Raw genomic sequence first — 20,599 nt, forward strand, 5'->3', positions numbered from 1 at the left:
CCGCCCCCCCTTCCCTACTTAGAAAGTAGGTTTTGCCAACACATAAGGTTTTATTAGAAGATTTGAATTCGCTCACAATCTTTAGTGTAGCAATTGGCAACAAAATATGGTGATAGAATGGTCCCTCAATTTCCCTTCATTCACACATAAAGTTAGAGGCAACAAAACAGTAATCTTTAAAGCAATAAGAAAATACCTCTCCTTGAGATTAAGAAGCAGGTAAAGTGAAATAAGCCGTAAGCCTTTAGCTGCAAGACTCATATCACATCACTCTTAACTGTTTTGTGTATGTGTGTGTGTGTGTCAAATTGATACTTTAAGATATCAAATTCTCCTCTATGTGGTAAATTCCAGTTTAGAGCAAAAAGTTAAGAAAGAAAAAACAAAAAAAAAAAAAAAAAAAAAAAACGAAGGAAGAAGATGGTGAACAGTAAATTTAAAAAGAGAAATCGAGTGGCTTAAACTCGATTTGCTACAGTGAAATCGAGTTTAGAAGACTCGAATCGTTAGATACCAAATTAGTTTCAAACCTTAGTTAACTAATAAAATATTTTGTGTTTTATAGTTATTTTAAAAAAAAATCCTTTGAATCGAGGTTTTCATTGTTGGATTTTTATAAGAGGGAAGTGAAAGTGAAGCAATGGGAAAGTGTGGGCAATTCGTGGCTTGGTACTTTCTTTTGAGGAATTGAAGAAGTGGGCACATGTATTGGGTTACAATTAAGCAAAATTAGCTGTAATTTATCTGGTTCTTCAAACCTTTCAATTTCACTCATGTGCATTAAAAAACATGGAACCTTCAAAACCTCGGATTTCGTTGATGATTATATTGTTGGCTTGTTGCTGATCATTAATCTTTGTCCATGCTTACCTACCCCTCTATGCATTTATTTTGCTCTGAATATATAGGACGACTTTTTTTGGCTTTTATGGAGCTCATGTGTTTTGACAGAGATATGACGTAGACAGTAGCTGACTTGTGCTTAATGGTTAGAGCAACTGCAATATGTTTTGAATATAAAACTTAGAACTTTCATCGAGTTGTTGAGTGTTTAGGAATCATTTTTCATTTTTAGAAGATCGTTTTATGGATTTTAACCAATAAAATTGACCAAACCCAGTCCTTTTCTATGGCTAGAATTTAGTAGTGATTTTTCCTATTAGAGTATTATTGTTGGAGTTTGCTTTTCTTAGGAGGAAAACAATTATGCTATTTGCAGAGTTAATTATTGGTAGGAAGCTCTCATGATTTATTTCTTTCAGATGAATCACTATCCAATAGACAATTAGCCAATCACAATTTGTACATTGGTACAACTAGTCATTATTTTTTTTTCCCGAAGAGTATAAATGTTTGTTTATATGTTTCAGTTTATTCTATTTTTAAAGATTTTGGGATAAAGCATGATCACCCCGTACTCTTTTTTTTTTGTTGAGAAAATGATAAACATGATTATCCCATACTCTTTAGCTGGTATTGATCATGACTTGTTGAGTCACATTTTAATTGATCATGATCCTTGCCAATTTATGTTCAATATGTGCTTATATTTACTCTTGACTCTCTAAACTCCGTGTAGTATGGCTGCTGTTCCTGCTTAGAGTCGTGATGAGTTTGGACCTAGTCCCATTGAGAATTCGGTGTTAAGGTTTCTAACAACTCATCGATCGTGTGCTGTTTGGGAAGGCAAGGTAAAATTAAAACCGACCACGTGCTGAATATTCTCTTCTTATCCTTTTACATTATGTTGATATATTTTTTTTTTTTCCATTTCTAAAATTCTAGGTTTGTCAATGGTATTACTAGGTTTGAATGCATATTCATGCCCATTAGTTGGGTTAAGTTAGATGGGTTTGTCAAATACCAATAAAACTTAACATCACGCCCCTTAACCCCAAAATGTATATATCTTTCTAGAACCATGAATTTATATCCAACAAAGCTAAGAAAATTTATCCAACCTACTAACATCTTAGGTTTGATTTTTGTTAGGAGACTAAAGAATTATTATCTTATACCCCACAATCAAACAACTCATTAGAGACTAGAACCCAAATTTCAACTTTGGGGTCCAACGAATGAAGTGTGAACTTTTTTTATTTTTTGATATTAAGAAAAAAAATACTAAGATTCAAGATTAAACAAATTTATGAAAAAATGAAACTCCTATCTATTCATTGTTGAAAAATTTTTTGACAGCCTTTCAAGAATCATCTAATCGCCACTTAGAAAATTGAAACAAAAGCTCTCAATCTAGCCGGCAACAATAAAACCAGCATTGAAAACCTTCAAAGTTCTAAGTTCTTACATTGACCAGTGATAATTAAGCATTCAAAACTCCATTAATGCTGGCTATATGTGGTCAATTATTTTATTTTATTTTTTTTTTAGGAGAGAAAAAATTATCATACAATTGTTTGTATGATATAAAATTGTTAGATAATAATTTCAAATAGGTTTTTTTATAATTAAGTATTACATGAATAATATTTGGTTATTAATTATCAATTTAGTAAATGTTTGATAGCTCTGCACTGTGCACTAGCATTCTATCAAATGTATCAAGTGCATTACATCATTTTATTTTGCTCCTGTTGTTGCTTTTTTTTTTTTTTTGGGGATGATATGTTAATTTCCCTTTATAACAGCTATATTTTTGTTTTTTGGGATCAATAGCTACAATCACATATACAAAGGTTATGACATATTACATTTCATCATCATGGTTCTATCATGTGCAGGATTCGGGGGCACTTAAATGCCGTGGTCGTAATGACGAGTTTCGAAAACGACGCCTCATAGTGGTGGATGATCGCATCATCGACATTGTCAAGAGAGTTGGATTAATTGGGTTGTATAGGACCCCATGTAGAGAAATTGATAATAACTTGATAACGGCTTTGGTTGAGCGATGGCGGCCTGAAACCCACACCTTCCACCTGCCATATGGCGAGACAACAATCACATTGCAAGATGTGGAAGTTATTTTCGGGATTCCAATTGATGGTGAGGCAATTGTTGGAAGAATTGATTTGACATGGGAAGCTGAATGTCAGAGTATGCTTGGAATTCCCCCTAATGGAAATGTGTTTAAAGGACAGGATCCTAATTAAGAAGCTACTAGAAAAAATTGACCACGAGTTGCCTAATGATGCAGTAGAGGTGGTTGTGCATCAATATGCAGTGTTATATTCTAACACTGTTGGCAGACATAATTTTTGCCGACAAGTCTAGCGATCGGGTGCATATGATGTGGTTGCAGATGTTGACGGACCTTCGCAATCCACGTCAGTACAGTTGGGGGAGCGCTTGCCTTACATGGTTGTACAGAGAATTATGCAGGGCAACTGATAGTGGTGCCAATCAGATTGGTGGGGCCTTGCTACTGGTTCAGTATTGGGCATGGTTCAGACTCCCTTTTTTGTGCCCACAAAAGGAGGACCTCCCACCAGATGATGCATATGGCCCACCATTTGCACTTTCTCCACTGTCTATTAAGTAAGTCTCTTCCTTGATCGATTCTGAAAATTGGAATAGAAAATATAATTTTAATTGCCTCTATTCCTCAAATCTTTAAAATTAATAGGATTTTTATTTATTTTTATATATCTTTTTACAACCACTGAGGTCATATGTTATTAATGATGTATAATACAAGTGTTATTAATTTCTAGCTCCACCACTAATCATATGTTTAGATAATCATTGTTTGGTATAAACTTAGTAGTATGTAATGTTAAATTTACGATTGCCTATCATTTATTGTTGTTGATTACTTCAAATTCTCAATTCCAAGTAACACCCCCTCTTTCTTAATTGTAGGACTGTGTGGGTCATGACCACGAAAAATAGGCCCCAAGAAATCTATTTGGTTCGGTACCGTCAGTTATTAGATTGTATGCATCCCAACCAGGTACCCAAATTGTGTTCCTTCTATTGTTTATGACTATTGTATTTACTGCTTGTAAAATAGCTTATACTCGAAAATAATGGAACATTGCATAATGTACTGCTCTTTTATTTGGCTATTTTAGGTGGTGTGGGAACCATATCAAGATGACTTAGCCCACCTGCCTCCGTTCTGTGTCGCAGGAAGGGACGTATGGATGGCGAAGGTGCCGCTTGTATGCTTTTGGCTTGTAGAAAAACATACACCGGACCGTGTTCTTCGTCAGTTTGGGATGGTACAAGAAATCCCCCTATATGTTGATATTGACGACGCCCTTCATACCATAGACCTGAGGGGGAAGATAGAAGTGATTTGGGGAGACAAACATTATGGCCATATCCAAGTATGGAATAGTCGAGCACGAGCTCTATGTCATGGAGCACGACTACAGGGAGCTATGTCGTCTGCTCATCCATACTTCGGTTGGTATCATAGGGTGACTTGGAGGTTCGTTGACCACACTTCCGCTTCACTTATTCTTATGGTAATCGCTTGGACCTTTCTTTTCAATTTTTGTTGCGTATCACCAATTTTTTGTTAGATGTACTAATTGTATTTTTGTACTTGCAGGTTGACGGTCACAAGCAGATGTTGACGCTGTATACAGTAGGCAGTCCCATGTACAAGCAAATCTCAGCTTTACTTAAATATGTGGAACGCCTTTATCGTATAACTGCCAAACTTCCCTTGGAAGAGATCAATGGGGCAAATCCAGATGCGGCAGAAGATACTGGACAACAAAGCACAAGCTCAAATCGTGCCAGCCATAGCCATGGTCACCGTGGTGCACCCCATCAAGCTGTCAGTAGGCCGGATCCCCCTCCACCCCTACATGCATCTCCTGCGCCAGAACTCCCTCCACCCCCACATGCATCTCCTGCCCCAGAGTTCCCTCCACCGCCACATGCATCGCCTTCCCCAGAGATCCCTCCATGTACTGGTCATGTAGTTCCTGACCTAGAGATCCTTCTACCCACTGCTCATGCATCTTCTTACCCCGAGATCCCTTCACACACCTCACATACATTTTTTGACCTCGCTCATCTTTCATTTACTCCGCCATCCTTTGATCTCGGCTATGATTTTAGTCGGACCCCTCCTGTTATGCACACTTTATCCCCCTTGTACAGCATTGGTCATATAGACCATGTACCACCCCATAGTCACTCCATGTCATTCATGCCCACTCCTGGACTGCGCATAGATCCCATGACTACGGGCATCACTCACATTTCGTCTGCTACACTATCCTCCCCCGCAGTTGTAGGATCTTCAATTGTTGGGAGTCAAGCAAAACAGCCAGATGTGCATGTTGAGAATGAGTAGGTAGTTGTTGGGTTACAGTCACCCCCACAAGGTCGACCTAAACGCACAACAAAAGCACCTCCTTGTGGGACAGGTGGTCACAAAGCAGGACACAAGGTTGGCCCCGCGGTATGACAACTCATTTAATGTAATTAATATTGAGTAATTGTTGTTAATGCTATTATAATTCATGTAATCCATTGTTTGGTTGTAACTCCATCTTTGTAGCAACGCGAGGAGCCTCACCAAGGAGATGCAGTACCCCCTCCCCCACCTACCAAACATTATACGAGACAGCATAAACGTAAAAGGCATTACGATTAGCACGCCATCAGCATCAAACGCAAAACTTGTATCCTTATTATGCCCTTTATATATATATTTTTTACGCTGAAGGTGCCTTCTATAGAATAAACTTCATGTAAGACTTGTTACTTTAATATAAATAATCACACCTGGACTTTACCTTAACAGATTTTTCAGGTTAATAAAATATTCTCAGAGAATGCGTTTGATGCTGTTTTTTGATTTTGGAGCTGTAGCAGATGTTGGGGAAAGCACCCTTTTCCCGCTTAAGTAAGCATTGCTTTCGATATGTAGTACACAGTGTTCTAGCTTGTGGGACTTGTATTTCTTGCATCTTAAGAATTCAAACTATCTTGAACAAGTTTAAATTTTATGGAAACCATGAATGTATAACTCAGGGATTATCATTAAAATGTTTTACATGAGAACAATTGTAAATGATGCTTCTAAAGTATGTTAGTCACTCTCATTGGGAGGATACTTGCTATTACTAGATTTCTCAATGTCAGCAACTTTCTAACAATAGCATGAAATTGTAAGGCTTGCTTGGATCAAATTCAAGCAAATTTAAAATTATGAAATTTTGGCCCAATTAACATGAATCTGAAATTTCATAGTGGGATTAATGGATTATACCCTTTTTTGTTGTGTTGTAATAATATCCAAACGGAATGTGACTAAATCTATAATATTTTGAAATGTATTAATTTTCCTTTACCATAGTTGATTGCTAAAGCCCATCCACAATGTGGAATGGGGTGTGGAGAGATGATAGCTTGCTAATGTTGAAATCTCTATCAATGGGTTTGGCCACCCCCCCCCCCCCCCCCCACATGCATCTCCTGCGCCAGAACTCCCTCCACCCCCTCATACATCTCCTGCCCCAGAGTTCCCTCCACCGCCACATGCATCGCCTTCCCCAGAGATCCCTCCACGTACTGCTCATGTAGTTCCTGACCTAGAGATCCCTCTACCCACTGCTCATGCATCCTTTTACCCCGAGATCCCTTCACACACCTCACATACATTTTTTTACCCCGCTCATCTTTCATTTACTCCACCATCCTTTGATCTCGGCTATGATTTTAGTTAGACCCCTCCTGTCATGCACACTCTATCCCCCTCGTACAGCATTGGTCATATAGACCATGTACCACCCCATAGTCACTCCATGTCATTCATGCCCACTCCTGGACTGCGTATAGATCCCATGACTACGGGCATCACACACATTTCTTCTGCTACACCATCCTTCCCCGCAGTTGTAGGATCTTCAGTTGTTGGGAGTCAAGCAAAACAGCCAGATGTGCATGTTGAGAATAAGCAGGTAGTTGTTGGGTTACAGTCACCCCCACAAGGTCGACCTAAACGCACAACAAAAGCACCTCATTGTGGGACAGGTGGTCACAAAGCAGGACACAAGGCTGGCCCCGCAGTATGACAACTCATTTAATGTAATTAATATTGAGTAATTGTTGTTAATGCTATTATAATTCATGTAATCCATTGTTTGGTTGTAACTCCATCTTTGTATCAACGCGAGAAGCCTCACCAAGGAGATGCAGTACCCCCTCCCCCACCTACCAAACATTATACGAGACAGCATAAACGTAAATTGCATTAGGATTAGCACGCCATCTGCATCAAACGCAAAAGTTGTATCCTTATTATGCCCTTTATATATATATTTTTTACGCTGAAGGTGCCCTTTATAGAATAAACTTCATGTAAGACTTGTTACTTTAATATAAATAGTCACACCTGGACTTTACCTTAACAGATTTTTCAGGTTAATAAAATATTCTCAGAGAATGCGTTTGATGCTGTTTTTTGATTTTGGAGCTGTAGCAGATGTTGGGGAAAGCACCCTTCTCTCGCTTAAGTAAGTATTGCTTTCGATATGTAGTACACAGTGTTCTCGCTTGTGGGACTTGTATTTCTTGCATCTTAGGAATTCAAACTATCTTGAACAAGTTTAAATTTTATGGAAACCATGAATGTAGAACTCAGGGATTATCATTAAAATGTTTTACATGAGAAAAATTGTAAATGATGCTTCTAAAGTTTGTTAGTCACTCTCATTGGGAGGATACTTGCTATTACTAGATTTCTCAATGTCAGCAACTTTCTAACAATAGCATGGAATTGTAAGGCTTGCTTGGATCAAATTCAAACAAATTTAAAATTATGAAATTTTGGCCCAATTAACATGAATCTGAAATTTCATAGTGGGATTAATGGATTATACCCTTTTTTGTTGTGTTGTAATAATATCCAAACGGAATGTGACTAAATCTATAATGTTTTGAAATGTATTAATTTTCCTTTACCATAGTTGATTGCTAAAGCCCATCCACAATGTGGAATGGGGTGTGGAGAGATGATAGCTTGCTAATGTTGAAATCTCTATCAATGGGTTTGGCCCGATTGGGATTTAGTTTATCACGTAACCGCCCTGGCTTTGTCGCCACTTCTGCCGAGGTAACTAACACACACACACACACACTCTCTCTCTCTCTCTCTCCAAAAAAAAGGAAAAAAAAATTTAACTTTTGATTTAGTTATGTTTTCATTTGTAATAATGAAACAGGATGGTTGCATTTGCTGGTTTGATATGCGATGCAAAGATGTACATTGACAAATAATATTTGGAATTAATAGCTCAATTCGTTTATGGGACATCAAAATTAAAATGTTAGGGAGTTCTCATTTTCCCCCTTGAACCTGAAAGTAGAAAGTAACTGTTGGAAATTCCTGCTTTCATATTTTGTTGTCATCACAGGCTCACAGCTTGCTTCTTTAGAGTATAACAAATACATTGAATGCCACTCAATAATTTTAGTCTGGCCTTGTTTAATTTTGGATCTGCAGAAAAATGGCAACAGCTTGGATTATGGCAGTTATTTGGATGCAAAGGTATGTTAATGCTATTATTTTTCTTTCCTTTTCTCTTATTTCTACTTCAAGTGTTGTTTGTATGGAATGCCATAAATGACCACAAATATACTGCTTCTGATGAGTGCCAAATTTTTTTTTTGACTAGGTAGAATCCTGTAAGTTTGGACAAGATCTGAAAATTTACATGGATGAATCTAGTAGTGACAGTTAATAAGTAATGTCCAAGTAAATCTGGAGAGCTAGAACCATTTAAAAATTCTGGTAACATGACTTATGGTAACTATCAAAAAACAATAAGGGTCTAGTTGATGATAAACTTATTTATATGTCAACAGCTTCATCGAAGTAATTACTGCTAAATTGCAATCTTTCTTCTTGTTTTCTTTTCATTTTTTATTTTAAGGTCACTCTAACATATTTTCCCGCAGATTCATCTCTGGTCTTTATACATACCTAGGTTTCAAATATTAAGAAAATCCAATTAATTGAGTTAAAGTTGTTTCTATTTCAGGGTGATGCAGACATTTTTTTCCCCACAGACTTTTGGCTTTTGGAACGTATTGACCATTACTGTTCTGGACAGTTAAAAATGCACAAAAATAACTCATCCAAGCAAGGGAAGAAGAGGTGAACAATTACAGTAAGTTTGATTCTCTTAAATTCTAGTGTTACATTTCTTACAACCACACTACAAGATAAATATTCACATGGAGAAAATTATATTTTGTTTGGCTGGCTTGTTTTAAGAAATATGTGGGAAATGGCCTCTTTTTCTAAAGGAGAATCATTTTTTTTACTATACTTTGCCCTTCTTTGCCACACTAATTCTCAATATGGAGATGTGGATATGGTGCCATGATTGACATTGTTTAGGAACCCTGGCAGGAATGACAGTTGTTCTAAAGTGGTAATCCCATCCATCTTTTTTGCTATTTTTCTTCTAAATGCATAAGGAGATTATTTACTGTTTGTTTTTATTTTTAAAAATCATTGAGAAATTTCTCTGTGCTAATAGATGAAGGTCTATGATTGAATGTGTAATGTGGGTATATGCCATAATCAATTGAAAATATATCCATTATATAAGGCAAAAGATACCGGCGTAGCCAACATTTCTATATATAGCCAACTAGGCTATATATAAAATTTAGAACTTTATATATAGCCTAGTTTGTCAATGTTTCATGATTATGTACTCTTAGTTACTGATTTATAGTTGATTTTGTCATTGTTACCAACAAGCTGTTTTTTTCTTTTTTGTCTCTTGGAGGCCACCTCATGGAAGCCACTATAGTCATAGTTACAATAAAGAGGAGATGAATCAGGTAGGAATTTTCATTGATGCTTTTTAAGATTTGAATTAGATTTTTTGTCCTTATGTTACATTTTGACCCTTGTATCTGTATGTTACTTGTGTTTTAATGTTAAATCAGTGCATTGAAGTTCTACTACTCATATGGAATACTACCTTTTACTTGCAGGATGCCTTCAGAACTTTCTTACTCCGGAAGCTTGATAATCTTGCAAAGGATGATAAATGCCAAATAACAATGATCTCCACTTGGGCTACTGAATTGTACTTGGACAAGGTTTGCTTATTTCTATACTGAATTGTACCAAGGCAATCTCTTTGCCTTATTAGACTACTTGGTATGTTAAGGCTCCTAAGAGGGTTTCTTTCTTTGTTTGTACTGCACCATTATGTGGGCATAGTCCCTTAATAAACCACCATTACGTACTAAAAAAAATGCGGGAAAACCATTTTTGAGACATGTGAAAGAAGATTAGGAGTTTTAGTTATCTTCAACATAAAGGAGATTATTTACTGTTTGTTTTTATTTTTAAAAATCATTGAGAAATTTCTCAGTGCTAATAGATGAAGGTCTATGATTGAATGTGTAATGTGGGTATATGCCATAATCAATTGAAAATATATCCATTATATAAGGCAAAAGATACCTGCGTAGCCAACATTTCTATATATAGCAACTAGGCTATATATAAAATTTAGAACTTTATATATAGCCTAGGTTGTCAATGTTTCATGATTATGTACTCTTAGTTACTGAGTTACAGTTGATTTTGTCATTGTTACCAACAAGCTGTTTTTTTCTTTTTTGTCTCTTGGAGGCCACCTCATGGAAGCCACTACAGAGTCATAGTTACAATAAAGAGGAGATAAATCAGGTAGGAATCTTCATTGATGCTTTTTAAGATTTGAATTAGATTTTTTGTCCTTATGTTACGTTTTGACCCTTGTATCTGTATGTTACTTGTGTTTTAATGTTAAATCAGTGCATTGGATATGGACGAATGTGATTGGATAATGGGGATGATGAATGTGGGGTTGACTTGTTGTAGAAAGAGGAAAAAAAAAAGTGGGGGCAAAGATTAGAGATGAGGAGAGGGATGACGTGGAATTAAGAAGCCAAGAAAAAAAAAAAAAGAAGTTTGGTGTGAGAGATACTGGGTTCATCATGATAAGGCACCCCACGTAGGCTTGCACGCCTAAGATTTTGAAGATGGTAGTGGGGGACTTAAAAGTGCTCTATGTTTGAGGTCATATTGAACTTTCTCATTCTCTATGTTCTATTCTTTCTTTCTTTCTTTATTTTATTTTATTTTTAATTTCTTTTATAAAAAAAGAGAAGATCTTTTTAAAGTTCACTTTTTGCACTCTCTCTTCCTTGTCTCTTATTACGTTTATTCCTAGATTGTTACAGAGAATTGAATTATCACACTACTCGTAAGTTTAATAATATTGTTTGCCAAAGTTGATGGAACTCAACAAAAGTACAAGAGATAGAAACAGTATTACTACTACTACTACATTAACATTGTACAATTTTGTGTGTTCTTGAGTTTGGTCATTGTGCATGCATCTAGGTGTTTTTGCATGGTTGGTTCCTATACTCATTCATGAACATTTTCTTCCTCCATTTGATTGTTTACACAACCAATCCCAGCAAGTCTTTGTGACAATATAAAACATATATAATCTGCACAGAACCATAATACCATATATTACATCCCTTGGGTTGAGAGAAAATACTAGCTAGTTTGTTTATAAAGAACTTTGAGCAACAACAAAAGAAATAAAAAAAGGTTCACTAATTAATTTAGAACTTGTTTCAAATTTACAAGTATATATATATATATATATATTTGAAATATAGATTCAAATTTACAGATTTTGTTTTGAAAAAGATGGTAAACGTGCCTAGAGTTTCACATCTTTATCCAACATTCTTGACTTTGCTATCTTTATATCTTCACTACTCAACCAAATTTCAAAATTCTTGACTTTGCTATCTGCTTCGGTACAGGCAAACAAAGAGGAAGAGGACAAAATGAGGACAAGGTCGACAAACGTTGCAGCCCGTGCTGCTGTTGGAGGAGATGACATGCTTTCAAAATGGCAACTAATGGCTGAGCAAGCCGGGCAGAAACGTGAAGGAGGGGTGGATACATCTGGTTCTCAACCAAGTAAATATGTGAGTCGCAAGCCTTTATCAACATCTGGAAGAAAGGACAACCAAGCAACAGAGAAAAGGGGCAATGCAGCTCCTGTTGCTGCTTCTGGTAAGCGTGCTTTAATTTGATTTCAATTTTGGAAGGTAGCAATGCAGCTCCTGTTGCTGCATTTCCCTGATGTTGGCGGTCTCATTCATCTGACTTTTCTCCTTTTGGAAAACTAATATGCTTAGATCAATGATGCTTTATTTTTTATTTTTAATAGGTAATAAGACAAAAATTGAAAGAAATGAACATTGTGTAGTGATACGAAGTGTTTAGTAAAAGTAGTGAAGAAAGGTGGAGAAGGGCCTAAAACTATATGAATAGCTGTATTGAACAAGGATGCAATATATATTTGGATAGAACAGAATGGAGAAATAGGATATATATGGCCAACTCTACATAGTTGAAAAAGGATCCATAAATTTTACTCTAATTTAATTGGAATTCAGGTTCACTTGCAGATGTACGGACTCAGATTGATCAGCTTTGAACCCTGAAATTGCAAATCTTAAAGAGAAGCTTATTGCTTGCAAGACAGACCGTATTGAGGTTTGAGAAATGCATTTTGAATTTCTTTTTCTTTTTGCCCACTGCTGGGCAGCTTTATTGTCATTGAAATATATCATTAATTTTGAATTTAAGTACTTATGTATATGATTGTCAATTTTCAATTTAAGTACTCATTAATTTCTTTTTTATTCCCTGGCTGAATGATATTCATATCTAGAGTTTTTCGATTTTTTCTTCCTAAACTAGAAAATTACTTGACAAAAATCAGGAAATTGGTCTATTGTCATAAGATGCTTTTCATATTTTAAATTATACTTTTTCAAATTAAAAGGCCCACTATGAAGTTATAATGAATGACAAGGTCCTGTCTCTTAGCAAAGAGACAGGACCTTGTCATTCATTATAACTTCATAGTGGGCCTTCTAATTTGAAAAAGTATAATTTAAAATATTAAAAACAGTTGCACTAAATATGAACAACTGCTGAATATATGGACAAGATTACCAAGATGGAAGCTGAACTGCAATCAGCAGAGCCTGTTAAGTAGAGTTACGGCAGAGGGCTCACTCAGATATTCAGTAGATTCCTGCTCTTGTAAAGAACCTGAGAGCCTCAGACGGGAATATCAGCACTGTAGGTTGCCTAACTAATAATATTGTTTGGGTTTTGTAGTTATTTTCTAAAAAATCCCTACCATTTGTCTACTTTATGCCTTTGGTTGAGTGAAAATTGTCCACTTCTGGACGTCTAGACATATTGGGGTCTTCCAGTTCTAGCACAATTCTAAACTTTCTTCGTAAATAAAAAAGCCCTCGGACTGATTTCCTTCTTTTAATGCAAAAAAAGTCCTCTCTTTCTTTACAAAAGCTTAAAAGATTGTGGCTTTATAGTCTCTTCAAAGGGAAGGCACACTCGCTAGTCAAAAGCCTCTCTTTTTATTTTTTATTTCTTTGTTTTTCCACTGGCCGTAGATTTGTGAGTTTTATGCAACCACTTCAGCTCTGCTATGTTCAGACTATATTCTGTTTTCAGCAAAATATGATCACTTTGTGATTACTTCCTAGAAGCTGTGTTTTGCTGAAAGAGTGAAAAAGAAAAAGAAGAGAAAGTGGAAGTTTTGGAGTCTAATTGGTGGTCTTTCGTTTGGTCTTTAGCATTAGTTGGCCTAGTTGTTCTCTCATATACCCCATCTGGGCATTTACTTCTTTTGTTCTGGAGTGAAGTGGTAACTGTTCTTTGCTCTTGTTTTACTGTTTAAGCTTTTCTTACTTCTATGAAATGCATTTTGTTTTACCGAAATCACTGTTTGGGATGGTTTCAGAGATGGGTTTTGAGGGGAGTGGAGGTAGTAAACTGCTGGGACTGAGAGTGACCCCAATGCACAAGCGTTCAAAGAGGTATCTATCTAACTGTTGGGTCATTTAATTCTTTTTGTTAGTTTGCGATCATTCGGCATATACACTTTCAAAATTTTGGTATGCTACTCAAGTGGGGTGCATTAACTGGAATGACGTCTGAGATGGGTTAGAGGGGACATTGGAAACTTGAGCTTTCCTTTTTGCTAAGTAGGAAACTTGAGCTTTCACAGCTATAGATATTAGTAATAGTATATTACCTATTTGTGTTTTATAAGTAATATGCCTGATGGCACAAACCTAATCACCCTTTTTCTATTGGTTACTATATTCATAGTTTCTATGAGTCGTTACTTTTAAAATGGCTAATTCCCTAAATAGCATTTGGTTGAAATGGAAACCAATGGTTCAGAGCTTCAAGAAAGGGTAAAACTTGGGTGTTTTTTCAATTAAATCCTTGAATATGCACATTTAGGCATGTAATCTTTTGTTTCCCTGCTAATTTGTAGATTGTGATTCCCACTTGTTTTCTGTGTCCATTATTTTCTGCCAAGGTTTGTAAAGCATGTTAATCAATCAGTAATAGCGGGTATTGAATGTAATTAGAAACTGGTTTGAGAGAGGCTTAGGGACAACGATAATTACACAGACCCCAATGGAAGGAAGGTTATTTTGTAGACTAGCAACGTATTTTGTAGCTTGGGGTTGTTCATGTGAAGAAAAATGTTTATGAAGTGGCCTATAATTGCTATGATATACTTCAAATCCTGCCTTCTCAAAAATCTGTTTCTTTTGACTTTTCTGTGTACACTCTTATGCTCTGACAGCTTTCCTGATAAGAAAAGAGTTGGGGGAGATAACGTGGATGGTTCCTTTGAAGCCTCAGTCCGAATAAAGATGGTAAGATTGGTTACTCCTTTCATCATTCAAGGAATTATCCACTTCATCTTATTATTTATTTGATTGTATTTCGCTCTGCATCTTAAGAGCCCATCCAGAACATTTGTAATCCTTAGTAATTGAGATATAAGGCCTTGTTGGGCTGAGTTGATACCTTATACTAAGCAAATGATCGTTTTTTTATAGCTCTTATGCAGTGCTCTCTCAGTGAGTTTTACTTGTAGTAAATAAGTACACACGCAACTCTTGCATTTCTAATTTACTCCAATCTGGTTTCAGGATATAGGGCACTTAGAGGACCATATCAAAACCAATAAGAAGCAATCCCCTAAGGCTGAAGTTCAAAATTCTTTAAAGCAAGAGGTATGGAAGTGAATTTTTTCTTCTTAATAACCACGTTTTGAAGAACCACAAGACTTAAATCTAATCCTTTTCCTCGGTCATTTTGTCTATTCAGCCTATTGCAAATAGGCTCCATCTTTACAGCTGTTATTTCTACTAGTTACTTATCAATTTTAAATATGTGGCTAGCAGATTCTACAACTTGAGAAGAGATTACAAGACCAATTTGAGGTCCGCCGGGCATTGGAAAATGCAATGGGATATAGGTCTTCCTCTCAGGATAATACAACTGAAATAGTAATGCCCAAGGTATACCTTCTTGGCTACCTCTCCCAAACACTAATGTAGATTTGTTTTGGAGAGTAATTTATATAACTTTTCTTGCTAAAGAGGGTGTCCAATGCTCTTCGAACACTTGACTATTCCCTTGAGTGTGTGTAGTCATTTTATCCTACAAACACCAAGTAATTACCGGGAGGAATCCCTTGGGGGTGGTCCCAAGATGCTGGTTGTGGTTTTTGAACCCAGGACCTCATTGATCTAATGAGGCCTTAGGAACCACTAGGCCTTGGGGGTTTTGGAGAGTAAATTATTATGAACTACTTATACAGTTTAACTGCAGTTTCACCATTTATGTATTTTGTCTATAACGTAGTTGTAAATTTTATCCCAATATCTTAAGGTGTTGCATTATCTCATTATATTTCTTAATCATTTTAACCAAAATTTCATTTACCAAAGAGAGGGAAAACTGGAAAACCAATACTGTGAACAGTCAATATCTATGGAGAATTCCCACTTTCTATTTTATGATGTGTTTTTGTTTTTGTAATTATGACTTAAACACCATGTGTTATCTTATCCATAAAGGTACCTGTGACTAATGAATCATATGCTCCAATATTTTGATTTTTATGGTTTAATGCTACTACTAATTGTCATAATTTTTTATGATGCCCTTGTATAACCCGAGTTAACCATGGAATCATGTATAATTCCTATGTTAATTACAGCCTCTGGTTTTGGTTTTCGTTTTGCTTAATAGCTGCATTTTCATTTTCATACTGTAATTTAACTCTACTTTTCGATGACTCCAGCCAACCACAGAGTTAATCAAGGAAATTGCAGTGTTAGAGTTGGAAGTAGTGTATTTAAAGCATTATCTTCTCTCATGGTGTTCATCGCTGTCACTCCTCATTATCTCAACGTTCAGTGTATTTGACTAGGACTTCACCTCCAGCTGATTCTTTGTCTAAGGCTTTACGTGCTTGTCATTCCCAACCTTTGTCCATGATGGAGGTAACTTGAGTCCCATCACATAACCATCTCTACTCTCTATTTCCAGGACAGCCAATTGCATAGATCCACGCTACATCAAAAGATGTGTTAATTTTTTTTATTTTTTTTTAATTTCCAGAAATATATCCCATTAATTTCAGTTTTCTTTTAACCCAACTTTTTACGAAATAAAATGATGGAGACAAAATGTCACTAGTGCCTTGATGCGGAGGTGTTATTGGCAATAAACTTGCAACTGCAACAGAGTTATAATTTGGAATTACTATAGTAATATATATTGCTATTGTTTGATTCTCTATGAGTATTTGGTTCAATTTTTATTTACTTACAAATGTTTGAGTCTCTATAGTAGTACTAGTCGCGGACCCGCGCGTTGCGCGTGATAATTATTTTTATGGTGGTTTTATTAATTTTTTTTTTTTTACAATTTAAACTAATCTAATAATGAGTAATGCATTTTGAAATTATATTTTTATTTATTATAGGAACAATCATATATGTAACATAGGAACAATCTAAAACACCAAAAAAAATGTAAACTAAAAAAAATTAATAAAACTTAACAATGATTAATTGAACCAATATTATGATTAAATTTTGTTTTTGATAATCTATTAAGATTATTTTCTTTGTAGAAATTATAATTTCGGCCACCCAAAACATATTATCAAATAAACAATTATTGTATATATACAAATTTTAACTTTTGCAATTTGTCACATATCCAATTATTTTCGTTTGGCTAACCTTTGCTTTTCATTAAATGAATGGCATTATAGAGTACTTCTAATACAACTATTAAAAGTACTTTGTCCACCACAAAGGATTAGAAAATAAACAAAAATTAGTAAAGTCTCATAGTTTGACATCCTAATTGAGCACTATAAAAAATCATGCTATGTAACAAAATAAATACCAAATTATCCAAATCATGCTATGTAATAGAATAATATTATATTTTTATACGCTATATTTAATTCTTTAATGCATAGAATAGAAGAGATAGTGACAAATTTATAGTAAGAGGGTGTGAATAAGAAGAGACAAAAATAAAAGGAAGATGAAGGGAAAAAGAAAGAATGATATTAATGTAGAAGGTAGTGGGGAGATGAAAAGGTAAGGGAGGGAGAAAGATTGAAGAAGTAGTGGGAAGATGAAATGGTAAGGGAGAGATAGAAAGGTTGGAGAAATGTAAATATTAAAAAAATAAATGTTAAAAACAATTATAGGAAAATTGAAAAAAAAAAAAAACTAAAGCTTGAAAGGCTTCAACGTTTTTTTTGTTTTTTTGTTTTTATTTTTTCTTTTAAGCTGAAAAATCTCACACAAAATCCTAAAACTAAACTGAAAAAGTTTTGGGTTGGACTTGATAGTGGAACTAAATAAATAAGAGGTGAGCTAGATTAATTATATAGATTTATTATAATGTGATAGTGGAAGTAAATAAATAAGTAGTGGGCTAGATTTATTATAGGGTGATAGTGAAAGTAAATAAATAAGTAGTGGACTGTATTTATAAGGTTGAAAATTGTAAAAATAATTTTAAAATTGTAGGACAAATTATATGTATTTTTTTAAAATGACGTGGCAGCTGATGTGGTGCAACATGAGAGCAGCAGCATTAAACGCTACGCTTCAGCTTTTAGTAATATATAGATTTGTACATCCTAAATTGCTAATTTTTCACCATTGGAAATTATTTGATAGGAGATGAAGATATAAAAATAAAAAATTAGATGTCTCATACTCCTTTGCATTCATCTAGGCTTTTTAATAAGGGCTTATGTAACATCGTGTCTTGGATTCATCACCATCGTCAACTATTCCGCAATCAATCTAATCACTCAATAATAATCTCTTTCAAAATGTGTCTTCTCTCTGTCAAAATACATAAATAAAAAATAACCTTTAGAAAAATTATATCAATATGACTCACAAAATAAAAAGTAAAAAAAACTAAAAATGAAATTAAAAGTAAGAGAGCATGAGAGGAAAGAGAGTTACCTAATCGTGATTTGTGAGAGGGTGGATTAATGGTAGAGTACCATTTGAGCTCTTTCCAAATTTAATTATTTGCATCCATTATAATTTGAAATTATTACATTTTTCAATCACAAAAAATCTGGAGGTATGATGAAAAAATTATTTCACCCACAAATGCATTATAATGGAAAATGTAAAAAGTGTGTATAAATATATTCTTATATTGGTGGATGCATGAGAACAAAAAATTAACCAATGTTTCACTTTTCTTCTATCATGCAACCAAAACACAAAGCAGTATATGTCAAGGCTAAACAAAAATTCAACCCAACTTAACCCATTATTAATCCACAAAAATATTGAGTTAAGTAAATTTTGTCAAGTTAATTTCATTTTTCTTTTCTCATGCAATCAAAACACATATCATAATGATTGCAGGACCCTCTTCTTCAGCAACCATTCTTATTTTTTATACGAACACACACACACTTTGTCTCAATTGTCACTGAAAGATGTAGATGCAAAAGAACAATTAAGTCTTTTTTTTTTCTTTTCTTTTTTTGATAGGAACGGTTTGTGTTTTTGGTAAACAGTAGAATTAACATGGTCTTATATGTAGTGTTTTTAGGAACTATCCCCACTTCCTAAAAAAGAGTCAAAAATTTATCTTCCACTAACCCTGCAGTTACATAGTTACCTACTTTTTTGAAAAAACTCTTCCTCTAAGTACTAAAACACAACCCCACTACCTTAAAATTAAGAAACGTTTTAAAGTTTTAACCCACCTCTTTGGCCAAAAAAAAAAAAAAAAACTCTAAATTTAGACTTTTTATAATTATTTCTGATAAGTTACTGCAAGTTTATCCATTACCAATTGGCAAAATTTATCCATCAACTTCTAATCTCATTAACAAAAAAAAAAAAAAAAAAAAAACCATATACGCCATGGCCATCAAAATTTTCATATGTAAAAGTTTCAAATTTATTACATACCCCATTTATGGATAGATTTGAGTTTTTATTTTTTGAGAGAGAGGTGTGACGGTGTAAGATTGAATACCTGGTTGGTTGTATGTTTTGAATTATACGTGGGTTTTTTTTTTTTTTTTTTGTGGAATTATTTTTTGAGGGGAATGGTGGGTTATTGAACTTTTCAATCCTATTTTATAGGCAATGTTTTTGCAAGAGTTAAAAGATGTAGTTTTACCAAATTATTATTTAGTTTTGTCTCTACTTAAACCTAGGAAATAGGGGTATTTTGGAATTAAAAAAATCCGGTCCAAATAGGTGCAGCCCTTAAATAGTAGTATAGATATCTACTATAATAAATAATATATCTACTACAATAAACAATAATCACAACCACCGCAACCATAACCGCCCCTGCCCCCGACTCTGCAATCGCCACTACCACTGCCACTGCCACCGCCACATAATTGCAAATATTTGTCTAATGTAACATAATTTTTTTTAATCCCAAATTATATATATATATATATATATATACACATACATATACATTTTTTTCATCCTAAAACAATTTCTAATAACTTAACAACTAAACTTATTATGAAATTATTGTAAAACATTGTAAAGGTAACATTATTATATAAAATATTAACTCAACAAAAAATTTTAAAAAAAATTCTTTTTCTTTTCATTTATTTTTCTCTTAATTCACCTGTCAACTGTCACTCTCATGTCTCATCTCATCCCACTTTTAAAATATAATTCTTTATTGTCCAAACCTTAAAAAAATCTCCCCTCCATAATAATATAATATGCTTCTTCTCTCCTTTTTCATTCTTCTTCTTCAGTTATTACTATTTAAGCGTCAGTTGAAAAAGAATAAGTTGCATGAAATGCACCTATTACTATTTAAGCGTGGTTGGTTACGTAGGAAAAGCTCTTGTTTATGTTGCCTTAGAAAGTAGCCTTAGAAAGAATCGTTGTTTTATTTCTAAAATTGTATTGCTTGAACAAGTCCTCTAACAACATATTGGCTAAAGTATTTGGGAGTATTCAAACCAGCTGCTACATATATATTATATATATATATAGCTGATATATAGATCTACCTGTTGATGGTTCATTCTATACCAGTACGTAAATTTGCATTGCTTGTTTCTCTTGTGTTCTTTGGTGTAGGTTCAATAGTTCAAGCCTTTTGAATCTAGTTCTTAATATAAGATCAAAGTGTATCAGGTTTGCTATAATAAACACATTTTTTAAC

General features: G+C 34.5%; 3 protein-coding genes and 1 long non-coding RNA gene across 10 annotated transcripts in view; all 4 read left to right on the forward strand.

The window, feature by feature from the left end:
* Positions 1 to 5,830, forward strand: part of LOC112009747 (uncharacterized) — a 9,947-nt gene extending 4,117 nt beyond the window's left edge. For 4 of the 5 annotated variants that reach the window (XM_065776504.1, XM_065776505.1, XM_065776506.1 and 1 more), the window contains 7 exons: positions 1,580 to 1,691; positions 2,742 to 3,498; positions 3,823 to 3,913; positions 4,035 to 4,433; positions 4,520 to 5,383; positions 5,483 to 5,606; positions 5,738 to 5,830. In XM_065776504.1, the coding sequence (XP_065632576.1) occupies positions 3,179 to 3,498; positions 3,823 to 3,913; positions 4,035 to 4,433; positions 4,520 to 5,275 (1,566 nt within the window). In that variant the 5' untranslated portion in view covers positions 1,580 to 1,691; positions 2,742 to 3,178 and the 3' untranslated portion in view covers positions 5,276 to 5,383; positions 5,483 to 5,606; positions 5,738 to 5,830. The remainder of the gene's footprint in view (positions 1 to 1,579; positions 1,692 to 2,741; positions 3,499 to 3,822; positions 3,914 to 4,034; positions 4,434 to 4,519; positions 5,384 to 5,482; positions 5,607 to 5,737) is intronic. The other variant, XM_065776508.1, reaches the window with a different exon arrangement.
* Positions 5,831 to 6,412: 582 nt separating this feature from the next.
* On the forward strand, positions 6,413 to 10,646 carry LOC112019393 (uncharacterized). Of its 2 annotated transcripts, XR_010630118.1 has the most exons (6): positions 6,413 to 7,218; positions 7,350 to 7,442; positions 8,432 to 8,476; positions 8,970 to 9,098; positions 9,729 to 9,783; positions 9,940 to 10,240. It is a non-coding gene; the product is annotated as an uncharacterized LOC112019393 (long non-coding RNA). The 2 variants fall into 2 exon arrangements; XR_010630119.1 differs by lacking the exons at positions 9,729 to 9,783; positions 9,940 to 10,240 and adding an exon at positions 10,589 to 10,646.
* Positions 10,647 to 11,788: 1,142 nt separating this feature from the next.
* LOC112009652 (transcription initiation factor TFIID subunit 4b-like) lies at positions 11,789 to 12,867 on the forward strand. The gene is made up of 2 exons (XM_065776510.1): positions 11,789 to 12,040; positions 12,427 to 12,867. The coding sequence occupies exons 1-2, from the start codon at positions 11,809 to 11,811 to the stop codon at positions 12,465 to 12,467; spliced, it is 273 nt and encodes a 90-aa protein (XP_065632582.1). The 5' UTR covers positions 11,789 to 11,808; the 3' UTR covers positions 12,468 to 12,867.
* A 26-nt stretch (positions 12,868 to 12,893) lies between these two features.
* On the forward strand, positions 12,894 to 16,684 carry LOC112023949 (uncharacterized). Of its 2 annotated transcripts, XM_065776509.1 has the most exons (7): positions 12,910 to 13,120; positions 13,520 to 13,712; positions 13,809 to 13,884; positions 14,670 to 14,742; positions 15,022 to 15,105; positions 15,277 to 15,393; positions 16,182 to 16,684. In XM_065776509.1, exons 3-7 carry the CDS (start codon positions 13,811 to 13,813, stop codon positions 16,308 to 16,310), a joined length of 477 nt encoding a protein of 158 aa, XP_065632581.1. In that variant the 5' UTR covers positions 12,910 to 13,120; positions 13,520 to 13,712; positions 13,809 to 13,810; the 3' UTR covers positions 16,311 to 16,684. The 2 variants fall into 2 exon arrangements, with proteins under 2 accessions (XP_023912348.1, XP_065632581.1); XM_024056580.2 differs by lacking the exon at positions 13,520 to 13,712 and having other exon boundaries at positions 12,894 to 13,120.
* Positions 16,685 to 20,599: the final 3,915 nt, after the last annotated feature.

This window comes from Quercus suber, unplaced genomic scaffold, assembly GCF_002906115.3.
Source record: "Quercus suber isolate HL8 unplaced genomic scaffold, Cork oak 2.0 scaffold_135, whole genome shotgun sequence".
Taxonomy (NCBI): domain Eukaryota; kingdom Viridiplantae; phylum Streptophyta; class Magnoliopsida; order Fagales; family Fagaceae; genus Quercus; species Quercus suber.

Bases quoted from the DNA above. Each gene is read 5' to 3' on its own strand.
- LOC112023949 (XM_024056580.2), top strand. From the start codon at position 13,811: ATGGGTTTTGAGGGGAGTGGAGGTAGTAAACTGCTGGGACTGAGAGTG. The intron at 13,885-14,669 runs GTATCTATCTAA...ATGCTCTGACAG, and splicing joins ATGCACAAGCGTTCAAAGAG to CTTTCCTGATAAGAAAAGAG. The intron at 15,394-16,181 runs GTATACCTTCTT...CGATGACTCCAG, and splicing joins CTGAAATAGTAATGCCCAAG to CCAACCACAGAGTTAATCAA.
- LOC112009652 (XM_065776510.1), top strand. From the start codon at position 11,809: ATGAGGACAAGGTCGACAAACGTTGCAGCCCGTGCTGCTGTTGGAGGA. The intron at 12,041-12,426 runs GTAAGCGTGCTT...ATTGGAATTCAG, and splicing joins AGCTCCTGTTGCTGCTTCTG to GTTCACTTGCAGATGTACGG.